The following is an 18,812-nucleotide window of genomic DNA, read 5'->3' as shown; positions in this document are numbered from 1 at the left end:
TCAGCAGCTTATTTATCAAACATAATTTATCAAGCATTTGCCTGCGTTTCCAGTGAGCCAAATGATTACAGCACTCACCACTGAAATGTTTTTAAAATGTTTGCTTGTGATTTCTTTCAGGCGTTTTGTGGACCAACATTCCATCTTCTAGAACAACCTAGAGGGTTCCAGAATCATCCTGACACTGTAGATGATCTTTTTCGATTGGCAACAAGGTATTGAAAACTTCCCTTGAAGGGTTATTTGGTCTTTGCCAGTTTTTCACAACTTGAACATTGTGGTTTGTTTATTTATCAAGATACAGTGTAGAATAGGCCTTCAAAACGTGCCACCCAGCCAGCGCCAAATTAACCTTGGCCTAATCATGGGCAAATAACCTACCAAATGGTGCGTCATTGGACTGTGGGAGGAAACCGGAGCACCCAGAGGAAACCCACGTAGCCATGGAGAGAATGTACAAACTTCTGACAGACAATGGTGGGGAATTGAACCTGCTTCCCTGGTATTGTAAAGCATTGTGCAGATCACTATGCTACTGTGCCAATTTTCTCATTAAATGCAAAGGAAACTGTAATGCTAATCAGCAAAGCTTCATGTGTGCTTGAGCATGTTTCAGGACTGGTGGTCTGAGGTCCTTGTAGTGGCCTTGAATGTGATGGGCATCTTCAGTTGGAAGTGGGTGTATGCAGTGTGAAGCAACTAACAGCTACTGTCTCACAGCTCACTGACCAAGGCTCAATTCTTTCATATTCCCTGTACAGAATTTACACTTTCTTCCTGTGACAGTGTGGGTTTCCTCCATGTGCTGCAGTTTCCTCCAGAGTCTCGAAGATATGAAAATTAGTATGTTAGTTGGTCACTGTAAATCTCTACTTGGAGACGAGACAGATGGTGGAATCTGGAGCAAAAAAATCATAGGAGCTTATCGGGTCAGGCTTATTGGGTAGAAGAAAATAAGCAGTGGACATCCTCATATTGGTGAGGGATATAATCTAGGGAAGTTATTGAGAATGAGGGGAAAATATATTAGAGAAATTTGGTGCTAAGTGATTGCTATGTGAGCCAAAATGGCAGCCTCTATGTCACGAAGAAATATAGAAGCTAACTTCAGTGCCACCATGGACATGAATATAGACCTGGTCATGAGGACAGGAATCATGCCTCACTGCTGACTAAATGCCATTGTTTTATAAAGTTGCTGCTGGTTTCTGAGAGGAGAATGGCTGCAAGATCAGCTACTGTGTGTTCCTCAGTTTTCAATAGTTCTCACAAGTGTGTTGTTGCCAGGCTGACATTTATCACCCAAACTTAACTGCTGCAGTCTTTTACAGTGTAATTAGGAGATTCAGGATTTTGAATTCATGATGTTGGAAAGTGTGTGGTAGTCTGTTTCAAAGACAGTCATCCAGTAGCACTTGTTCTGAGAGGTTGGTGATGAAACTTATCAATTCCTGCCTGAGAAACAACTTGGATCCATTTTAATTTGCCTACCACATGCCAGGTCCACAACTGATGATATTCCAACCCTGGAACACCTGGACAGCAAAGATGCATACAGCAGGGCGTTATTTATTGACTATAGGTGGACATTCAAAACTATCATCCTCTCAAAACTAATCAATACTCTTCAAGACTTTGGCCTCAACACCTCCTTGTGCAACTGGATCCTCAATTTCTTCATTTGCCATATCCAGTCAATTTAGATGAGCAACAACAATCATCAGCACAAGTGCACCACAAGGCTATGTGCTTACACCACTGCCCTACTTGCTTTACACTTAAGACTGTGTGGCTAAGCACAGTTCCAATGCCATTTTCAAGTTTGCTGACAATACCACTGTGTAGGCCAAGTCAAAGGTGATAATGACTCAACATAGATGAGGGCAACTGAAAAATCTGGTTAAGTGTGACACAACGACAATCCGTTGCTCAGTGTCTGCAGGACCAATGAGCTAGTTATTGACTTCAGGAGCAGGAAACTGGAAGACCTTGAGCTAGTCTTCATTGGAGGATCGGAGGTGAAGACGGTCAACAACTTTAAATTCCTTGGTATTATCATTTATGAGTTCCTGTCCTGGGCCCAGCACGCAAGTGAAATTACAAAGAAAGCATGGCAGCACCTCTACTTCCTTAGGAATTTATGAAGATTTGAAGATTTTATAGATGTGTAGTGGATAATATATTGACTGGCTGAATCATAGCCTGTATGGAAACACCAATGCCCTTGAATGAAAAATCCTTCAAAAAGTAGTGGATGCTGCCCAGTTGATCACAGGTAAAGCCCTCCCCACCAATGAGCACATCTACACAGGGTTGTCACAAGAAAGCAGGCACCCACCCCACCCCACCCCCAACCCATGTCATGCTCTGTTCTTGCTGCTGCCATCAGGAAGAAGGTACAGGAGCCTGTGGATTCAGGAACAGTTATTACCCCTCAACCATCAGGCTCTTTAACTAGAGGGGATAACTTCACTTGCCCCATCAATGGACAGTTCCCACAACCTATGGACTCTTCATCTCATGTTCTCTATTTATTGTTTATTTATTATCATTACTATTTTTTTCTTTTTGTATCTCCAGTTTGTTGTTGTTTGCGCAATGGTTGCCCAGTTGGTGCAGTCTTTCATTGATTTTATTATGATTAGTAGATTTATTGAGAATGCCAACAAGAAAATGAATCTCAGGATTGTGTATGGTAACATAGATGTACTTTTGACAGTAAATTTACTTTGAGCTTTGTAACTGAGGAAACTTGTCCCTTGTTGAGAACTTTGGCAGCTCGGTGACGCCATCTATAATCTCTGTTACAGGTGCTACCTTTGTTTTGGATATCAAAAAAGATCATCAACATAAATAGAAATCTTTATTTTCAGTCACCAGGTCGTATCTGACCTGAATATTTCCAGAATTTCCTCTTTGTTTCACTTTTTAAGACATAAAGGCATAGGAGCAGATTTCAGCCATTGGGCTCTGCCATTGCATCATGGGTGATTTATTATAGCTCTCAACCCCATTCTCCAGCCTTCTAGTAACCTTAGATGCCATTAATAATCAAGAACCTATCAGCCTCCACTTGAAATATACACAATGATTTCTGACTGACACAGCTGTCTGTGACTGAATTCCACTGATTCACTGTCCCTTGGTTTAAGGAATCTGTGTTCATCTGTATTCTGAGGCTGTGCTCTCTAGTCCTAGTCCTAGGGTCCCCCACTATCAGAAACCTCCTCTCCACATCCACAGTATCTAGGCTTTTAATACTCAATAGGTTTTAACGAGGTCCTCCTCCATTCTTCTAAACTCCTGTGAGTACAGGCCCAAAGCCATCAAAAGCTCCCCACACGTAAACCCATTAGTTTCTGGGATTATTCCTGAGTCTCCTCTGGACCCTCTAATGCTAGCACATCCCTTCTTAGGTAAGGGACCCAAAACTGATCACTGCCTTATAAAGCCCCAGTATTATATCCTTGCTCTTATATTCTTGTCTTCTCAAAATGAATGCTATCATTGCACTTGCCTTCCTTACCACTGACTAACCAACAAGTTAATTTTAGGGAATCCTGCACGAAGACTCCTAAGTCACTTTGCACCGCTGGCTTAATGTTTTTCGGATTGACATTTATCTGGATTTTCAGCAGTTTTTTATGATCTCAATCCTCTTTTACCTGAGCCCCAGAGGAGTTTTGAAAAGCCAGGCCTCTTTATTGATCTGTAAAGAGTGCAGAGACCTACAATCCTCTCAAAGGCACAGAATGGTTACAGCATGGCATGCATGGGCCGATTTGAGGTGGCAGAGCCTGGGCCTGAGCCAATGTTTAGCTGCTGGAGCAGACTTGGAGGTGATTTGAAGCGGCAGAGTTGAGATAGCAGGGCCCTGGTCCAAGAGTGACGAGCAAGTGGAGGTTTGACCAATTTAAGTGCCGGGCTATGGGCCAAACAAGGAGGTGGGCCCCGGGCCCGATAGTGTATGGAAGCGGTAGGGCCTTGGTCCAGGTGCAAGAATCAACATGCTGTATGGTTGATTTTAAGCAGTTGGCCAGATGGAGAAGATCAGGGTGTTGAGGCCGGAGGCAAGCGACTGGCTGGTGTGCTCCGCGAGGTTTACTCATCTCCTCGCTGAACTGAAGCCGTGGCTTCTGGATCAGCTGTTGTGATGCCTGCTTCGTGGCTTTGGGATTGCTTTCATCAGCTTCAGTTACTTTTATTGTTTGCCTGCTTTTGTTTATTTTTCTGCACAGTGGGTGCTTGAGTTCTCTTGGGTTTCTTTGTTTTATGGCTCCCTGTAAGCAGACACATCTCAGGGTTGTATATAGTGTAATAATTAATGTACTTCCAACTGTTCACAATTATATGATGCAAGAAAAAAGCTACGTTTTTGGAACATTGTCTTGTATCTGATGGTGATCACCTTCTGGAGCTATGAAGCTTTGCTTTCTATGTTAATGTTTTGCTGGCAACAGTGGGGCTGGGGTAGTGTAGCAGTTAGTGTGATACTGTTACAGCTTTGGGCACTTCAGAGTTCAATTCTGGCACCGTTCTGTAAGGAGTCTTTATACATCTTCCCTGTGGAGTGCTGGGTTTTCCCTCGGTGCTCCAGTTTCCTCCCACAGTCCAAAGACATACCAGGTAGGTTAATTGGTCATAGTAAATTGTCCCATGATTAGGCTCGGGTTAATCGGGGTTGTGGGGTTGTGGCGTTGCTGGGGTGGTGTGGCTCAAAGGCCTCCTCTGAGCTGAATCAATAAATAAGATAAATGCTCCTGCAGGGGTTGTTCAATTACAGCTTTTCCATAGAACAAATCATAATTCTTTCAACATCCTGCATTTCAATGTATTCATTGGTAAACAGAAAGAGATTAAAAATTCTAGTGCGCTCAGTCACGTATGCAAGTGAATTCCTTCCCTGGCTCTGGAATCCTGTGCCTTCGGGTGATTTGCTGCAGTTTTCTGGGGGGGGGGGGGGGGGGATCCTAAGGAATGGTAATTTTCCACCCACGTTCCATGTTTACAGCAATACCAACTTAACAATCTCTATTCATAATATTTTTCTTCCAAAAATAATCATAAGGCGTTTCTGTCATAACAAATTCCATAAATGTAGTTCCCAAGTGCAAGCTGCTGGGAATTTATCAGATGTTGGCCTCTGTGGGATTATGGGTCAGTGATCAGGTCTGTTTTATTTTATCAGCTGAAAATGATGGAGCATTCCCTCGGTAAATCAATTAAATATGTATTTTTTTAACTTTTGCTTAATCTGAAATAGCATCTCCTATGCAGAAAGTTTTGGTAGGTTGCAAGTCTGCAGTTTTACCTAGCATTAGGAAAATGTTTTGAACCAAGCCCTTTCCCTCTATGGTTCAGTGCTGGATCAAAAAGCCATCTATACCAACATTCTGCATGTTAATATGGCACAATGAATCAGCAAATTTGCGGATGACACCAAGACTGGGTAACACACACAAAATGCTGGTGGAAAGCAGCAGGCCAGGCAGCATTTATAGGAAGAATTACAGTTGACGTTTCAGGCCGAGACCCTTCGTCATGACTAACTGACAGGTTAATCTCTGTCTCGCCCCAAAAACCGAACAGAGCAATTAAGGGGTTTGGTTCTAGGTGCTGATCCAGAATACACGATAACGTAGTGAAGACATCTTTCCAGAATTTCTCCAAGCTAGGACAGAACCAGTACATATGGATGAGAGAGGCCACGCCCCTCTTGCATTTATCACAGAGCGGACTAACGCTAGGGTAGAATCGAGATAGTTTAGATTTAAGTGCTGCAGGGTTCTATGGCTCTAGAGTTGTGCCACTTGAGTTTATCTGTTCCTGATGATCTCTGGTTTAAATAATGAATTGTTCCTATTTGCACTTCAAGAAGAAAGAACAATGTTTCTGTCATGCCTTTTAATATCTTTTCCAGGGCTTCAAAGCATTAATTTTGAACTATGATCACTTAGAAATGCGGCAGCTAGTTTACATTTGGGAAAAGATGCTACAGTCAATATAACAATGATCTGTAATAGTGATAGATAATGTTGCAAGCATTTGGCATTTCTGGAAAGAGAAACATACACGACTGTTGTACGTTGAGTTTTATAAGATTGCAGTTATATTTATTTATTTTTTTATGGTGCATCGAGCCAGAGTAACAATCACTTTGTTCTCCTTTGCACTCGTGTAATGAGGAATGAGAATTAACTATCTTGAATCTTTTATTTAGTATTTTGAGATGGGTGGGGAAATAGTTGGTGCTGAGAAAGTAAAAGGGGGTTTTCAGTAGCAAAGAAGGTGAGAGAAGAAAGAAACGAGTTATTGGGAGCATGAATAATGTTTCATCTGCATAATAAAATAATGTACAGAAAATCTTACTGCACAAAAAGAAAGTGGAAAAACTGGCCAAAGTTGTTAGAGGCAATAATGGCCAGTTCTGATATGGATTGAAAAAGCAAGTTGCCTGAAGTTGGAAAATTCATTATTGGGTCCGGAATCTGTTTTGAGCTTGAGCAGATAGTATCTTGGCATTATTTCATGCAAGTATGAAGCATTGCTATGTGCCATAACAAATGAAACAGTTTACTGTACTTTATACAAGTGCTATGCGACCGACGTGTATGTGCCTAAAACAATGCTGTTCACAAATGTTGAAATAGGTTTTCCCATTGGGATAAGCACTGTGAATCCTGGCTGGTTGCCTTGTTTCGTGTAGGGTCAACCTCTTCAGTCTACAGGTGTGATGAGGTGCCCACAAAGCTGGAACATTTCTGTCCCATATGGTTAAGTATCATCAATTTGAGCTGTTTTAACAAGTTTAAAAATTTCCTTTAATTCTGAAGCTTTAAGGTTCTTGGCATTGTCTCATTTTAGCCATAGGTTTAAGTTGGCGATAGGTGATTAATTTTCTATTGTATAAACCGGAAACAGATTTATTATCACTAACTTGCATGTTATGAAATTTGTCATTTTGTGATAAATTGCAAAGACACAGAAATAAGTAGTCCAAATAAAATGGAATAATGAGCTGATGTTTATAGACTGTACATCTGATAGTTTGTACTGTATGTCATACATTTTGCAGAATAATATTGAGCCAAATAGAGGAGTAAATTGTGGTTAATCACTCACGCCAGTATTCTCTCTGGTTGTGCCTAATAATCCTACTCTAATAAAATGGAAAATCATCTAGGGTTTGTGAAAAAGGATGTGGAAGCCAGAGACAATATTTCTGATTATCTTTCAGTAGTGGTCCACATGACATGATCTGGAAGTGGAACACAGTTCCACAGAGTGCTGAATGTCCTTGGTCTGGGAACAGAGAGCAGAATGAGGTGAAGTCATTGAAATGAACACTTTTCTTTACAGATTCATTCAGCGAAGCCCGGTGGTTTTAATCCAAAGTCCAGTCATGTCTTTGATTATTCGTTGTGCGTTGGCTGCAACAACACTGAACCATCGTGATGCTAACTCCAGTGTGATGAAATTCCTGCAGGATCTGGTTCATGTTGCGACAGTCAATGAGGTGAGTATGCACTTCAACCGCGGTCTGCTATATCTAATCACCACTCACTTTACAAACAGTTTTTATCCTTGCTGGTGTGGTTCGATTGTTGTATTCTCTTTCAATGGATCAATAAACAAACTCCATCCATCCATCCATCCATAGTGCATACTATCCAGTAACACTGAAATACACGGCTCTTGATTGTGCTGCATGGTACTAGCATGAACGCAAGGCAACTTGAATTCATTCCAGTTTGTCTGCCGGCACAACAGGTCCACAGCAGATGCCATTTTATTGGCTCTTCCACTCAACCCTGAAAAATCTGGACAGTAAAGATGCATACATCAGGATGTTCCTTATTGACTACAGTTCAGCATTCAACACCATCATCTTCTCAGAACTAATCGGTAATCTTTGGCCTCAGTACCTCCTTATGCAACTGGATCCTCAATTTCCTCACTTGCAGACCCCTATCAGTTCAGATTTGTAACAAATGTCTTCTCCAGTCTCCATCAGTACAGGTGTACTACAAAGCTGTGTGCATAGCCCCTGCTGTACTCAGTTTACACTTATGACTGTGTGGCTAAGCACAAGCTCCAATGTTGTATTCAAGTTTGCTGACAACACTACTGTTGTAAGCTAAATCGGAGATGGTGGTGAATCAGCATATCGGAGGGAGATTGAAAGTCTGGCTGAGTGGCACCAGAACACCAACCTCTTAATGTCAGCAAAACCAAGGAACTGATTTTTGACTTAAGGAGGAGGTAATTGGAAGTCCCTGAGCCAGTCCTCACCGGGGTTCAGAGGAGGAGAGGGCCAGCACATAATGCAATTACAAAGAAAGTGTGGAGCACCTCTACTTAGGAGTTTGTGAAGATTTGGCATGACATCTAAACTGACAAAATTCTACAGATGGGTGGTGGAGAGAATCACAGACTGGTATGGAAACACCAATGCCTTTGAACAGAAAATCCTACAAACAAGTACCCAGTCTAGCACCAGTAATGCCTCCCCACCGCAGAGCATTGCAGCAGGAAGGCAGCATCCATCATCAGGAACCCTCATCACCCAGGTCAGTGCTGCTTTCTTGCTGCTGTCGTGAGGAAAGAGGTACAGCAGCCTCAGGACTCACACCACCAGGTTCAGGAACAGTTGTTACTCTTCACCCATCAGGCTCTTGAACCAAAGGGGATAACTTCAGTTGCCCCATTTACTGATGTATTCCCACAACCCAAGGACTCACCTTCAAGGGCTCTTCATTTCAGGTTCACAATATTTATTGCTTATATATTATTATTAGTTGGGTTGAGTTGTTCTCTGACCTAATTAATTTTCAATTATTATTATTTCTTCTGTCTTTTTGTATTTGCAGTTTCTTTGTTGTCTGCCCTGTTAGACCAGTCTTTCATTGATTCTATTATGGCTCTGGCTCCAGCTTGAACTTTGACCGCCAGCACCTCCTGGTTAAGACTTTAGATGCTACCATTGGACCCCCCATCTCCCCTTCTCCCAACACCACTTTGCAATCCTGGGTCTCTCAGCGTACCCCCCTCCCCCAAATCAACTCTCGGATCCTCAGAGCCTCTCTCTTCCTCCCAACCCACCTTCCTGACCACCTCTATATTGGTGAGACCCGTAGTAAAATGGGGAACTGCTTCGTGGAGCACCTCCACTGCATCCACCACAAGCAGGACATCCTGGTGCCCAAACATTTTAATTCCCATTCCTGTTCCGACTTGTTAATCTGTAGCCTCTTTGTGCCGAATGAGGCCACCCTTAGGGTGAGGAGCAATGCTTTATATGGAATCCTGTCTCCTTCCAGTAAAAATATTCATTCACGCCCCTTTCTCCACTCCTAACTGACCTTTTACTTCCCCTTGGGTCTCCTCCTCCCTTTTCTCCTATTGTCCACTCTCCTATCAGGTTCTTTCTTCTCTAGCCCTTGACCATAACAACCTACCTGGCTCCATTTATCACCTTTCCAGCTAGCCTCTTTCCTCCCTCCCCCACCATTTTAGTCTGGCATCTTCCTCTTTCCTTCTCAGTCCTGAAACGTCAACTGTTTACTCTTTTCCATAGATGCTGCCTGACCTGTTGAGTTCCTCCAGCGTTTTGTGTATGTTGCTTTATTATGGTTATTTATTGAGTATGCCCACAGGAAAATGAATCACAGGGTTGTATATGGTGACATATGTACTTAGATAATAGATTTGCTTTGAGCTATTGAACTATGAAAGCAGTCTGCCGTCCTTTGGTTAAATCTAGCAGATGTGGGCATAAGCATTTACTGTGGCCTTACTGGAGATCCCACATGACCCGACCAGCTTTTGCCCCAAGGGCAACCCTAACACTGGCTGCAGTGGTAATTTATTTACGTTTGGAATTTTGTTCTATACAATTACTGGCTACCTTTGCCTTTACTTACAATAATAAACCTTTAGCTGTGAAATGCTAAGGGAGCATTCTCTAAGAAACTTTATAAATGTAGTGCGAAAATGTTGCATTTCACTGTATGTTTCTATGTACATGTGACAAATAAATCTGACTCTTCCTCTGGTTGCTCTACTTTGTGCAGAGCCAAGGCTTTTATAAGTTACTGTCGAGCAATGAAGCAAGACATTGACCTCTGTAAGCAATATCACTGTCCCACATTATTTTTACAGATGTACAAAAATTTATTCACTCACAAAAACATACAATAATCAGTGGTGTACACAATTATTTACAGTTTAAAATTAAAATAAGATTGCTATATCTACAAAACAGTCAAGCCCTTGAAGGGCCCACCATTCTCAGAACTCCCCCACTGGGCCTGTAGAGACCGCATGCTCCATCTCCAGGGGCACCCGGGCTGAATGTAACCATGGAAAAGCAGCAGGCAGCCAACTCAGGCAGAGCCCAAGACTGCCCGCCACCTGGACCAGTAAATTACCTGCCTGGCCAGGCCCAGAAGTAGGCTGACCAGGAGAGCCCCCCTCCATACTGGATGACCATTGATCAGCAGTATGGGGCTGAAATGCAGTCAGAATTTGCGGAGCTCTGCTTGAGATGCCATAATACTGTGCTTGTAAATCAGGAGATCCTCAAAATGTGTTCAGTGTCCAAGTCAGATGACTAATTTCACCTGTTACTTTTCAGCATAAGGAAGACTTTGAGCTTCGAAAGACCCTGGTTCACGGATTCCTGGGGGAGAGTGGGGCATTGTTGGTTGCACAGCTTGTACAGGCCTGCTGCTTCTACCTTGTGCCGAGCATGCTTGGAAACGTGGCCGATGTTTTGTGGGAACTCCGCATTTTTGATCGGAAGGTGAGCTGGGAATGGAAGCTGGGTGATACCTTATTTCCTGACCTTGTCTGGTGATTTTTTTATTTTTGGATAAGTGTACTGCATATGCAACAATGGTAGCAATAGGTCATTTGGCATCTTGCTCCTTACCAGTAAGAATATGGCTGATTCTACACTTTTGCACCAGTTCCTAATGTCCTTTGCTTCTGTTTGTCAAAAGCCCCTTCCTTAGTATGGAATATAGTCATTGACTAAATTTGCACAGCCCTCAGGAACAAATCATTACAAATATTAATAACCCTATTTTAATTCATGGATGACTCATCCCTGGGGCTTTTCTCAATTTCTACTTTCTCTCAGGATAGTCTCCCTTGATTTCTACTGAAGGACATTACCTTCGGTCAAGGAATGAAGTTAGCAAATCTACACTCAGTGGCCACTTTATTACATACCTCCTGTACCTAATAAAGTTGCCACTAAGTGTAGTGGCACTAACTCAGTGCAAAGGGCATGCTTCCCAAACAATGCAGAACAGAAGTCTGTGCACATAGAACATCAATTCCTTGCACTGAAGGCCAGTGTAGCATTGTCCCCTTTAATTCTACTTTTAAGTTTACTGCTTCTGTCACAGTAATCATCATACCAGAATACCATGTCAATATATACTTGTTCCATCCATTCTTCCAACTACTTAGTCTTCCTTTATAATCTCATTTTTTTCCGTATTCATTCTGACACTACATTCAGTTAACCTGTTTATATCCCATTGTAGACGTTTTTTCATCCTCGCTTTTTCAACATGCTTCATGTGGTTGTGCTATAGCGGGGCACCAGCTGGATCTGTGCTGCATTTCCTGATCTTAATAATGGTGTCCAGAACTGACCTTGGCGGGACTCCACCCAATCCCTGATCCAAACCTAATGCTCCCGTCTGTGTAAGTGAGTGAATGTAAGTAAAATAGTTGAATGTCCTGCTTTTTTTTTATTCATTCACTTTTTGGGATCTGGATGTCACTGGCATTTCGAGTGATTCAAGTTGGATATTTAAGAATCAACTAAATCAGAAGGGACAATTGTATCTATCCAAAGGCCAGATAAAGCTGATGGATTTACTTCTCTGAAGAACCTTACTGTACATTTTTTTCAGACTATTAGTTTTTTTTCCCTCCCTTTTCTGTTACCAGCGAACACCTACAAACATCTATCTGAGCACTCCCCATCACTATCACTCAGCTGACTCCATCTACCTGTCACTTCCCCTCCTCCTTACTGGTTCTACCTATAACCTAGCAGGCTGTATCTAATTTCTATATTCTGGCAATATTTCCTCTACACTCAGTATATCAATATACGGTGTCTAGGCCCAGAAAGGTCGACCATCCGGTGATGCTGCTCAATTTTGCTCAAGGTTCCAGTCTCTCCATTCTGATCTATATTGTTAGTGCAGGTTCCTAGGCTCAGTCTGATGACCCGATCACTGTTATTTGTGCTTTAATGTGGGTGGGGGCCACATGCAGCTAGTGGCCCACTATATGTCAGTATGAGCCATCTTTTTGATGTGGGTGGAGGGAAGTAAAAGGAGCACAAAAGAAGGATTAATCCAAGTGGTTTGTAGAGATCTTGGAGGAATGAATTTTACATTTGTGCGGAATGGGATAAGGCTTTTAAATCTATCCTGGCTCATTCCCCCTCTAATCTCCCGGAACCCTTGCAAAATTCACTGTTGAATGGCTCAGCTCCTCTTGATTCTTCTTCGCTGGAGGTGTGTGAAAGCAGTTCTAGCTGGTACACCTGAATACAGAGGCTGGCCTCTGAAAGGTAAAGGCAGTCTCACTGGAGGAAGAGGTGCAAATCATCCTTGGTTGCTGGTATACTGGGGTAATATACACATTAAACTATTAATGCAGAGGTATGAGTGTAAATCCCACCATGCTAACTGCAGAATCAAAGTACCTTGTAATTGTTTTAATAATTGGTTGTGAAACACTGGACTGTGCTTTTAAAAGCCCACCTAGCTCACTATCATCCTTCAGGAATGGAAATCTCTGTCACATCCAGACCATCAATTGCCCCGAGTCTAGTTTAGATAAGCAGCAAGTGAATGAATTTATTTATTTAAGTATTCAGTTACTGTTTGGATTTCTGACATCTACCATTCTGTCTCTGTCTAATGAAATTTTTTTTCATTGGAACCTTTAATGGAAATGTTCTGAAGTATTCTGTAAAATAAAATATTAAGTTCTTGCTTTTCCCCTGTTTTACCTATTGCCTTTTTTGATTTTGCACAAGGGAGTCATTTGGGGAAGTGAATCAGACTACAGTTTGCCTCTGGGACTGGGATTGAAATTGAGCACTCTACACTTGACACTCATTGTTCAGGAGTTGCATTTAAAAATGGGCCCACTGGCAGTGTTGACTTCTTTCTCCCAGATGATGTCACTTATGAGCTGAACTAGTTTCCAATGGTAGATGTCAGAAAACTTTGTTAAATCAACGTACTCAGTGTTGTGGAGCTGAGGTATGCCGATGAAGTTGAGATCCAGAGCAGCCACTCTCTCAATAGAGAAAGCAGACAGGCTCATGCGGGTCAAGAAGCTCTGGATACAAATGAAGCCACTTATTCTGTTGGAAAATGGTTGAGTCCTGCAAGAATTAACTGAAATCTTTTTAGGTGTAGTGTACTTAAGTGAGAACGTTACGAGTCTAATTTGCCTTGCTCTGCATCTCAAATCAGTCTGAATTCTGGATACTGTCATGAGTCTGCACTCAGCTAGATTACATCAGTAAGGTGAGATGAACAGGCAGTTAACAATTTGGGAATGTATATTTCGTGTCAGATGGACGTTCAGCAGCAACTTAATACTGCACACTTGCTAACTGCATCCTAGGAGTGTGTGCTAAAATATCCAGCCAGATAATGCTAAAACCCATGGCTAACATCTGAAATGCTATTTGTTCATGCCACTCCATGGTTATGCTTTTCTACCGACAATGTGGCTTGTCTGTTCTGTATTTTTGACATCAGACATTCTGTCGGTGGCTGGAAGATGCTCTCAAGAGTCTACCAAAGGAACTATCAGCCGGGGCTATCACAGCGACAGAAAAGCAAGTCACAGAGTTCCACAAACAGGTCATGTGGTAAGGCAAACGTTACACTTAGATATTCCTGTACCTCGTCACTTGATATACACACATTCATTTCATGTATATAAGCTAATCTTGTGTGTTTATATTTAATGTTTTTTTTATTGTGTTCCTTACAATTGTGTGTTTTGTATGCTGCATTGGATCCGGAGTAGTACTCATTTTGTTCTCTGTTATACTTGTATACTGAAGAATGACAATACCCAATCTGGAATCGTCTCAAGCTGGTTCTGCATTGGCTGATTTAGGAAAGAGCACGCATTTTCTGGTATCTTTCTGTCTAACTGACACGGATGACATTGTATACTGTCAGCGATGGAACTGCTGGTGTCTGGACAATTAGTCATTTGCTGATAAAATGTTCCTCGTTCTCACTCTGAGTTAAAATTTCAGATCTTTCATCATGGTATCTAGAATGTGAGACCACAGAAGCAAGCCAGCACAAACTTTATCTCACTCCATCAGTTTGCCCACTGAATTCCTCTGTTGCTTGGATTGAAAAGTCTTTGTACTTTGCCTCTACCTGTCTCTACGACATTTTGATGCCCTGATCGTGATCTGCCAGTTTGCTCTCTTTATTCCACATTTTGTCTATAATAATACCAGTCAGCAATCCCCAACATTCAGGATCTGTCTTGCCTTGCGCCTCCTGTTTGCTTGACACTTTCAAACAGTATCTTCAACTGGAGAATAACTGGCCATTTGGCCCTTTATTTTTGCTTCATTCTCCAGGTGTCAACCAACATAGCATTTGAAAGGCATTTCATTAGATCTAGGGGTGTTTTGTTCGGGTGGTTTTCAGCATTTTGAAATGTAAAACTTCTCATAATTTCCTTTTCCCTTTGCCTTGCAGTGCTGAAGATGCTGCAATGATAGGTTGGTCCTTAATGGAATTCTCTGGCTTCTACAGATAACGTCAGGACATAACCACAGACTTGCTACGTAAGTGAAAAATCAAGAAATTACAGGTGCTGAGAATCTGAAATAAAAACAGAAAATGCTGATGACATTCCACAGGGCAGCCGGCAACTGGAGGGAGAGGGTATGGTGTAGGGTCTCCAACCTGAAATACTAACTGGTTCTGCCTGGCCTAATGAGCACTTCTTTAGTTACTAAGGATACTTGTGTGAGTGCTTTTAAAGATTTCCTTGCAGAGAAGCCCTGTTATCACAAGGGTTTCTTCCTCTCCAGCCCTAAATCTCATTTTGAAGTGTTTTGTGCAATTTACAACACCAAAGAAACACTTAACAGGAATTTCTGCAGTCTATCATTCCTTAAGCAATCTTACTGTTTGGGCATGGCAACTGTGGCACTACTGTTTTGAAAGTGATCTTGACTGAACGCATGCCATAAAGACACAGAGGATTAGTGAGAATGTGGAGTTGAATGGAATGCTCTTTTAAAAGCAGAAATTGTTGAAACAGAAGGTTGTTAACTCCCAAAACCTAAATGATCTACATTCCATTTGTATCTACATCCATTTGAAAGGGGTAGCTATGGAGATGGTGGATGCTCTGATTATCACCTCCATAAATTTTCTGCAATTCTATGCATAAATACTCTGCAATTATTCCTGCAACTTACCATAGCTGTGGTTGCATTGTTTGTACAAGAGGCAGTGCAGGGAGGGAACTACAGACCTAACATAAGACTCAAAAATCCTGCAATCTGCAATTTATTATCACTTTTGTACATGACATGAAACTTGGTGTTTTGTAGCGTCATTGCAGAGTAAGTATGTGGCATTACTATAAATCACAAAAAAAAAATCATGCAAAATTAAAAAAATACTCAGGTAGTATTCCAAAATCCAATGGAGACCACTCACAGAGTTGGATTTGCAATCCCAGGTCATCAGGGGTTCCCAGCTTAGGATCTATGGACCCCTAGTTGAATGGTATTGGTTCATGGCATTAAAAAAAAGGTTGGGATTGATGCTTTAACTACAGTAAATTCCCAGCTTCCTGTCTGACTATTGAGCAGTTAATGTCGGAGTACAAACACACTCACCTTGGGCTAGGTATGCTCCTTTAAGGTTATATATTGAAAGACTTCTGGTATAATCCAATATCCAGAAAGGATTTTGGCAGTGGCCCTGGAAGGAACCAGGGTGAAAGAACCTAACCTGGGTTGAGTAGTCTCAGCAGCAGCTTGGGTCATGTGCTACCTATCCCACAAAAAAATCCTCCAGGAGAGGAGTAAAGAAGAAAAAGGCATTGTAGTCACTAATAAACCCCATAAGTAATTGGGACAAACTTCTCTCTGTGTGCTAGTGGAAATGTGAAATTCGGTGCCACATGGGAAAATAGGGAAGTGCAGGCTGCTGGGTCATAACTGGAGTGCTAATACTAGATTGACCAAATCGAACATGGAACACTGCAGGTCATTCACCCCACGGTCTTTGTGTGTTCCTGTTACTGGCGAATGGAGGTACATGAATCATGTGCAGGCAGATTTAGTACCATGGTTGCAACAGACCCTGTACTGAGATGCTTCTTTGCAGTGCACTCTATAAGTTTGGGGGTGGAGGGAGAATGAAAGTTGGTGAAAAAGAACTAAATTGAACTTTTCTTTCAATCCCTAGATTTGTACGACATTCCTTTCCAGCTCCTAGACATCACGGCAGGTGCTCAGTAAATGCCTGGAAAGACAACAAGCTACCAGGGAGCAGGGGTCTTTTCCCACCGGAAGGGCTGGTCTTGCTGCTGGCATGGGGAGGGGGGGGAGGGTACACGTGAGGTTAGAGGGAGATGTGATCCAGCAACTGTGGCTTCAGCAGCAAGAGGGTGGGAGAAGCGGGGTCTTGTTTGTCGTACATCAGATTGATTGATCGGTTTTGTTCTAATGCACCTTGTTTTAATTTTGGCATCAGGAATGTGATTATCACTTCCAAAGCAGAGATGGACTCCCTCTTGTTGGTCTGCCCTTAGGACAGGCAGTTATTATGGAAACTGTTTAAAGCGTTAATTCCTGATACCTCTTGAGTCAATGTGGAACAAAGTGCAAATGTGTCATAACACTTGCTGACAAGCTGCATATGGAGTGTGGTGTCGAGCAAGGAGGATGTATTTTAAATATAAATACCATTTGTTTTATACCTAAAATGTGAATACTAGCACTAGTTTATCACCTTGAATTTGTTCAAGTTGACCATTTTGCACCAATATTAGTTTTGATTGGTAGCCAGCAAATCAATGATCATGACTGCCCTTTAATCAGAGATGTATCATCTGATTAAACTCCTGGCCCAGGGTGTGCACATCACTCACCAAACCCTGCCTAGCAAATAGAGCAAGGATAGATGTGACTGACTTTAGCTGCACTCCCTAGAGTCAGGAGGTCATGTGTTGGAACACACTCTTGGACATGAGACAGATGGTCCTGTATGGCAGAAGTACTGCACAGTTGAGGATTCATGAATTAGAAATTAAAATGGATCCCAATAGGAGACACTGTTCCACTGAAATGTAAGCATTTCTCATTTCAATTGCTACTTGTAGAATTTCAGTCTGCAAGGTAGCTAACTGCCGTTTCCCTGTATGAGTGATTAACTTGTTTTGATTTTAAAGATTGAGGCCTTTCTGCTGGTTGAACAACGGCAGCTTTGTTCCTCCTGTCCAGGTCCCGGTGAGATTGCTCCCTGTCTCACCGCAACCTTCACACTGCAAAAGTAGATATAGTTGGTGAGATTTCAGGGACACACACCAGTCTCATAGCTTATTTATAGGAAACTTGGTGCCCTCTTTCACTCTAATAATAATAATTTCCTGTATTACAAAAGAAAGTAATGTTCTTAATAGAATTATTACAATCTGTCAGGTCTACAGGACATGCAAAGGAATTGATTATGACATAGAGGCACCTAATAATTTTATATTTTTAAACATAAATCAAAGCCAGCTCTTATTCTCAGGTGATGGATGTTGAGGGAAAGCTAGGAGTGTGGGTGCATCAATCAGAATATGAGCCTTTGAGATCATGAGGGAACATGCACTGTTAGTGAGGTTACTCTTGAATGAGCACGGGGAAGTTTTTTTAAATGCATTAGTAATGCTTTTTGAAGACTGGAGTATTTTGAAGTTGTCAGGTCTGTCCCTATAATCTGGAACTCCTATAATATGCCAGTGGAGGATCTGCATAGCACTACTGTGGGCAATCAGCAGAATAAAGCATATGGTAAGCCCCAGACCTGCATTTGTTTGTAGATGTTCTTACGAAAACCAGGAAGTATAGCTCTTCCTGTTTGTTGGAAGACCTAAAGATACATAGCTATTAGCATCGACATTGAAGTGAGTAGTACCATGCCAGCAATACAGCAGCCAAAGCTGTGACATGGCACTGGTCTCCCATATACTGCCCATTGCAGCCACACCAAGTAATGGTTGTAACTTGAGAGCTAGGCCCCTTGCTCTTAGGGGAATGAGGTACCCTATCCTGTGCTTGTTTTGGGTGATGGATGTGGATGGGTAGTGCAGTGCACCAGAAGTTATAGAAACTTTGGCTAAGTTTGGATCTCCATGTCTAGATGCTATAGTACCTACCGGTAAGTGTACACAGTGGAAGTTATAGAGACCAGCCGGGTGTATGATGGCTCTCATAAATGGCACCTAATCTGTGAAGCTGGTGTCATGTTTTAAGAATTGTTTTTAATAACTGGCATAAATTTAAAACTATTTTTTTCAGTTTTACAGCAATTTAAAAAGTTAACAAATCAAAGGAATTGATTTTGGTGTACTGTTCTTTAATTTAAGTATATGTCATGCTGTCAGATTATGTGAATTGTTTTGTCAGACTTGTGCCAGTGTACAGAACTTTTTATATTAAACTTTGAAAATATGTCACTTGCTATGTTTGTATCCATGCCTTTTTAATCTTTAACACAATT

General features: G+C 41.8%; 1 protein-coding gene across 1 annotated transcript; it reads left to right on the top strand.

Annotated features, from left to right (window-relative positions):
• The first annotated feature begins 66 nt into the window (after positions 1-66).
• LOC132383237 (transportin-3-like) lies at positions 67-18,773 on the top strand. Its single transcript, XM_059954158.1, has 6 exons — positions 67-215; positions 7,360-7,516; positions 10,637-10,804; positions 13,809-13,921; positions 14,781-14,869; positions 16,512-18,773. The coding sequence occupies exons 1-5, from the start codon at positions 97-99 to the stop codon at positions 14,839-14,841; spliced, it is 618 nt and encodes a 205-aa protein (XP_059810141.1). The 5' UTR covers positions 67-96; the 3' UTR covers positions 14,842-14,869; positions 16,512-18,773.
• The last annotated feature ends 39 nt before the right edge of the window (positions 18,774-18,812 follow it).

The sequence above is a fragment of the Hypanus sabinus genome, chromosome 29 (assembly GCF_030144855.1).
Source record: "Hypanus sabinus isolate sHypSab1 chromosome 29, sHypSab1.hap1, whole genome shotgun sequence".
Lineage (NCBI taxonomy): Eukaryota > Metazoa > Chordata > Chondrichthyes > Myliobatiformes > Dasyatidae > Hypanus > Hypanus sabinus.
Note: the sequence above shows the minus strand (reverse complement) of the source record. Positions and strands in the feature narration are given on the sequence as shown.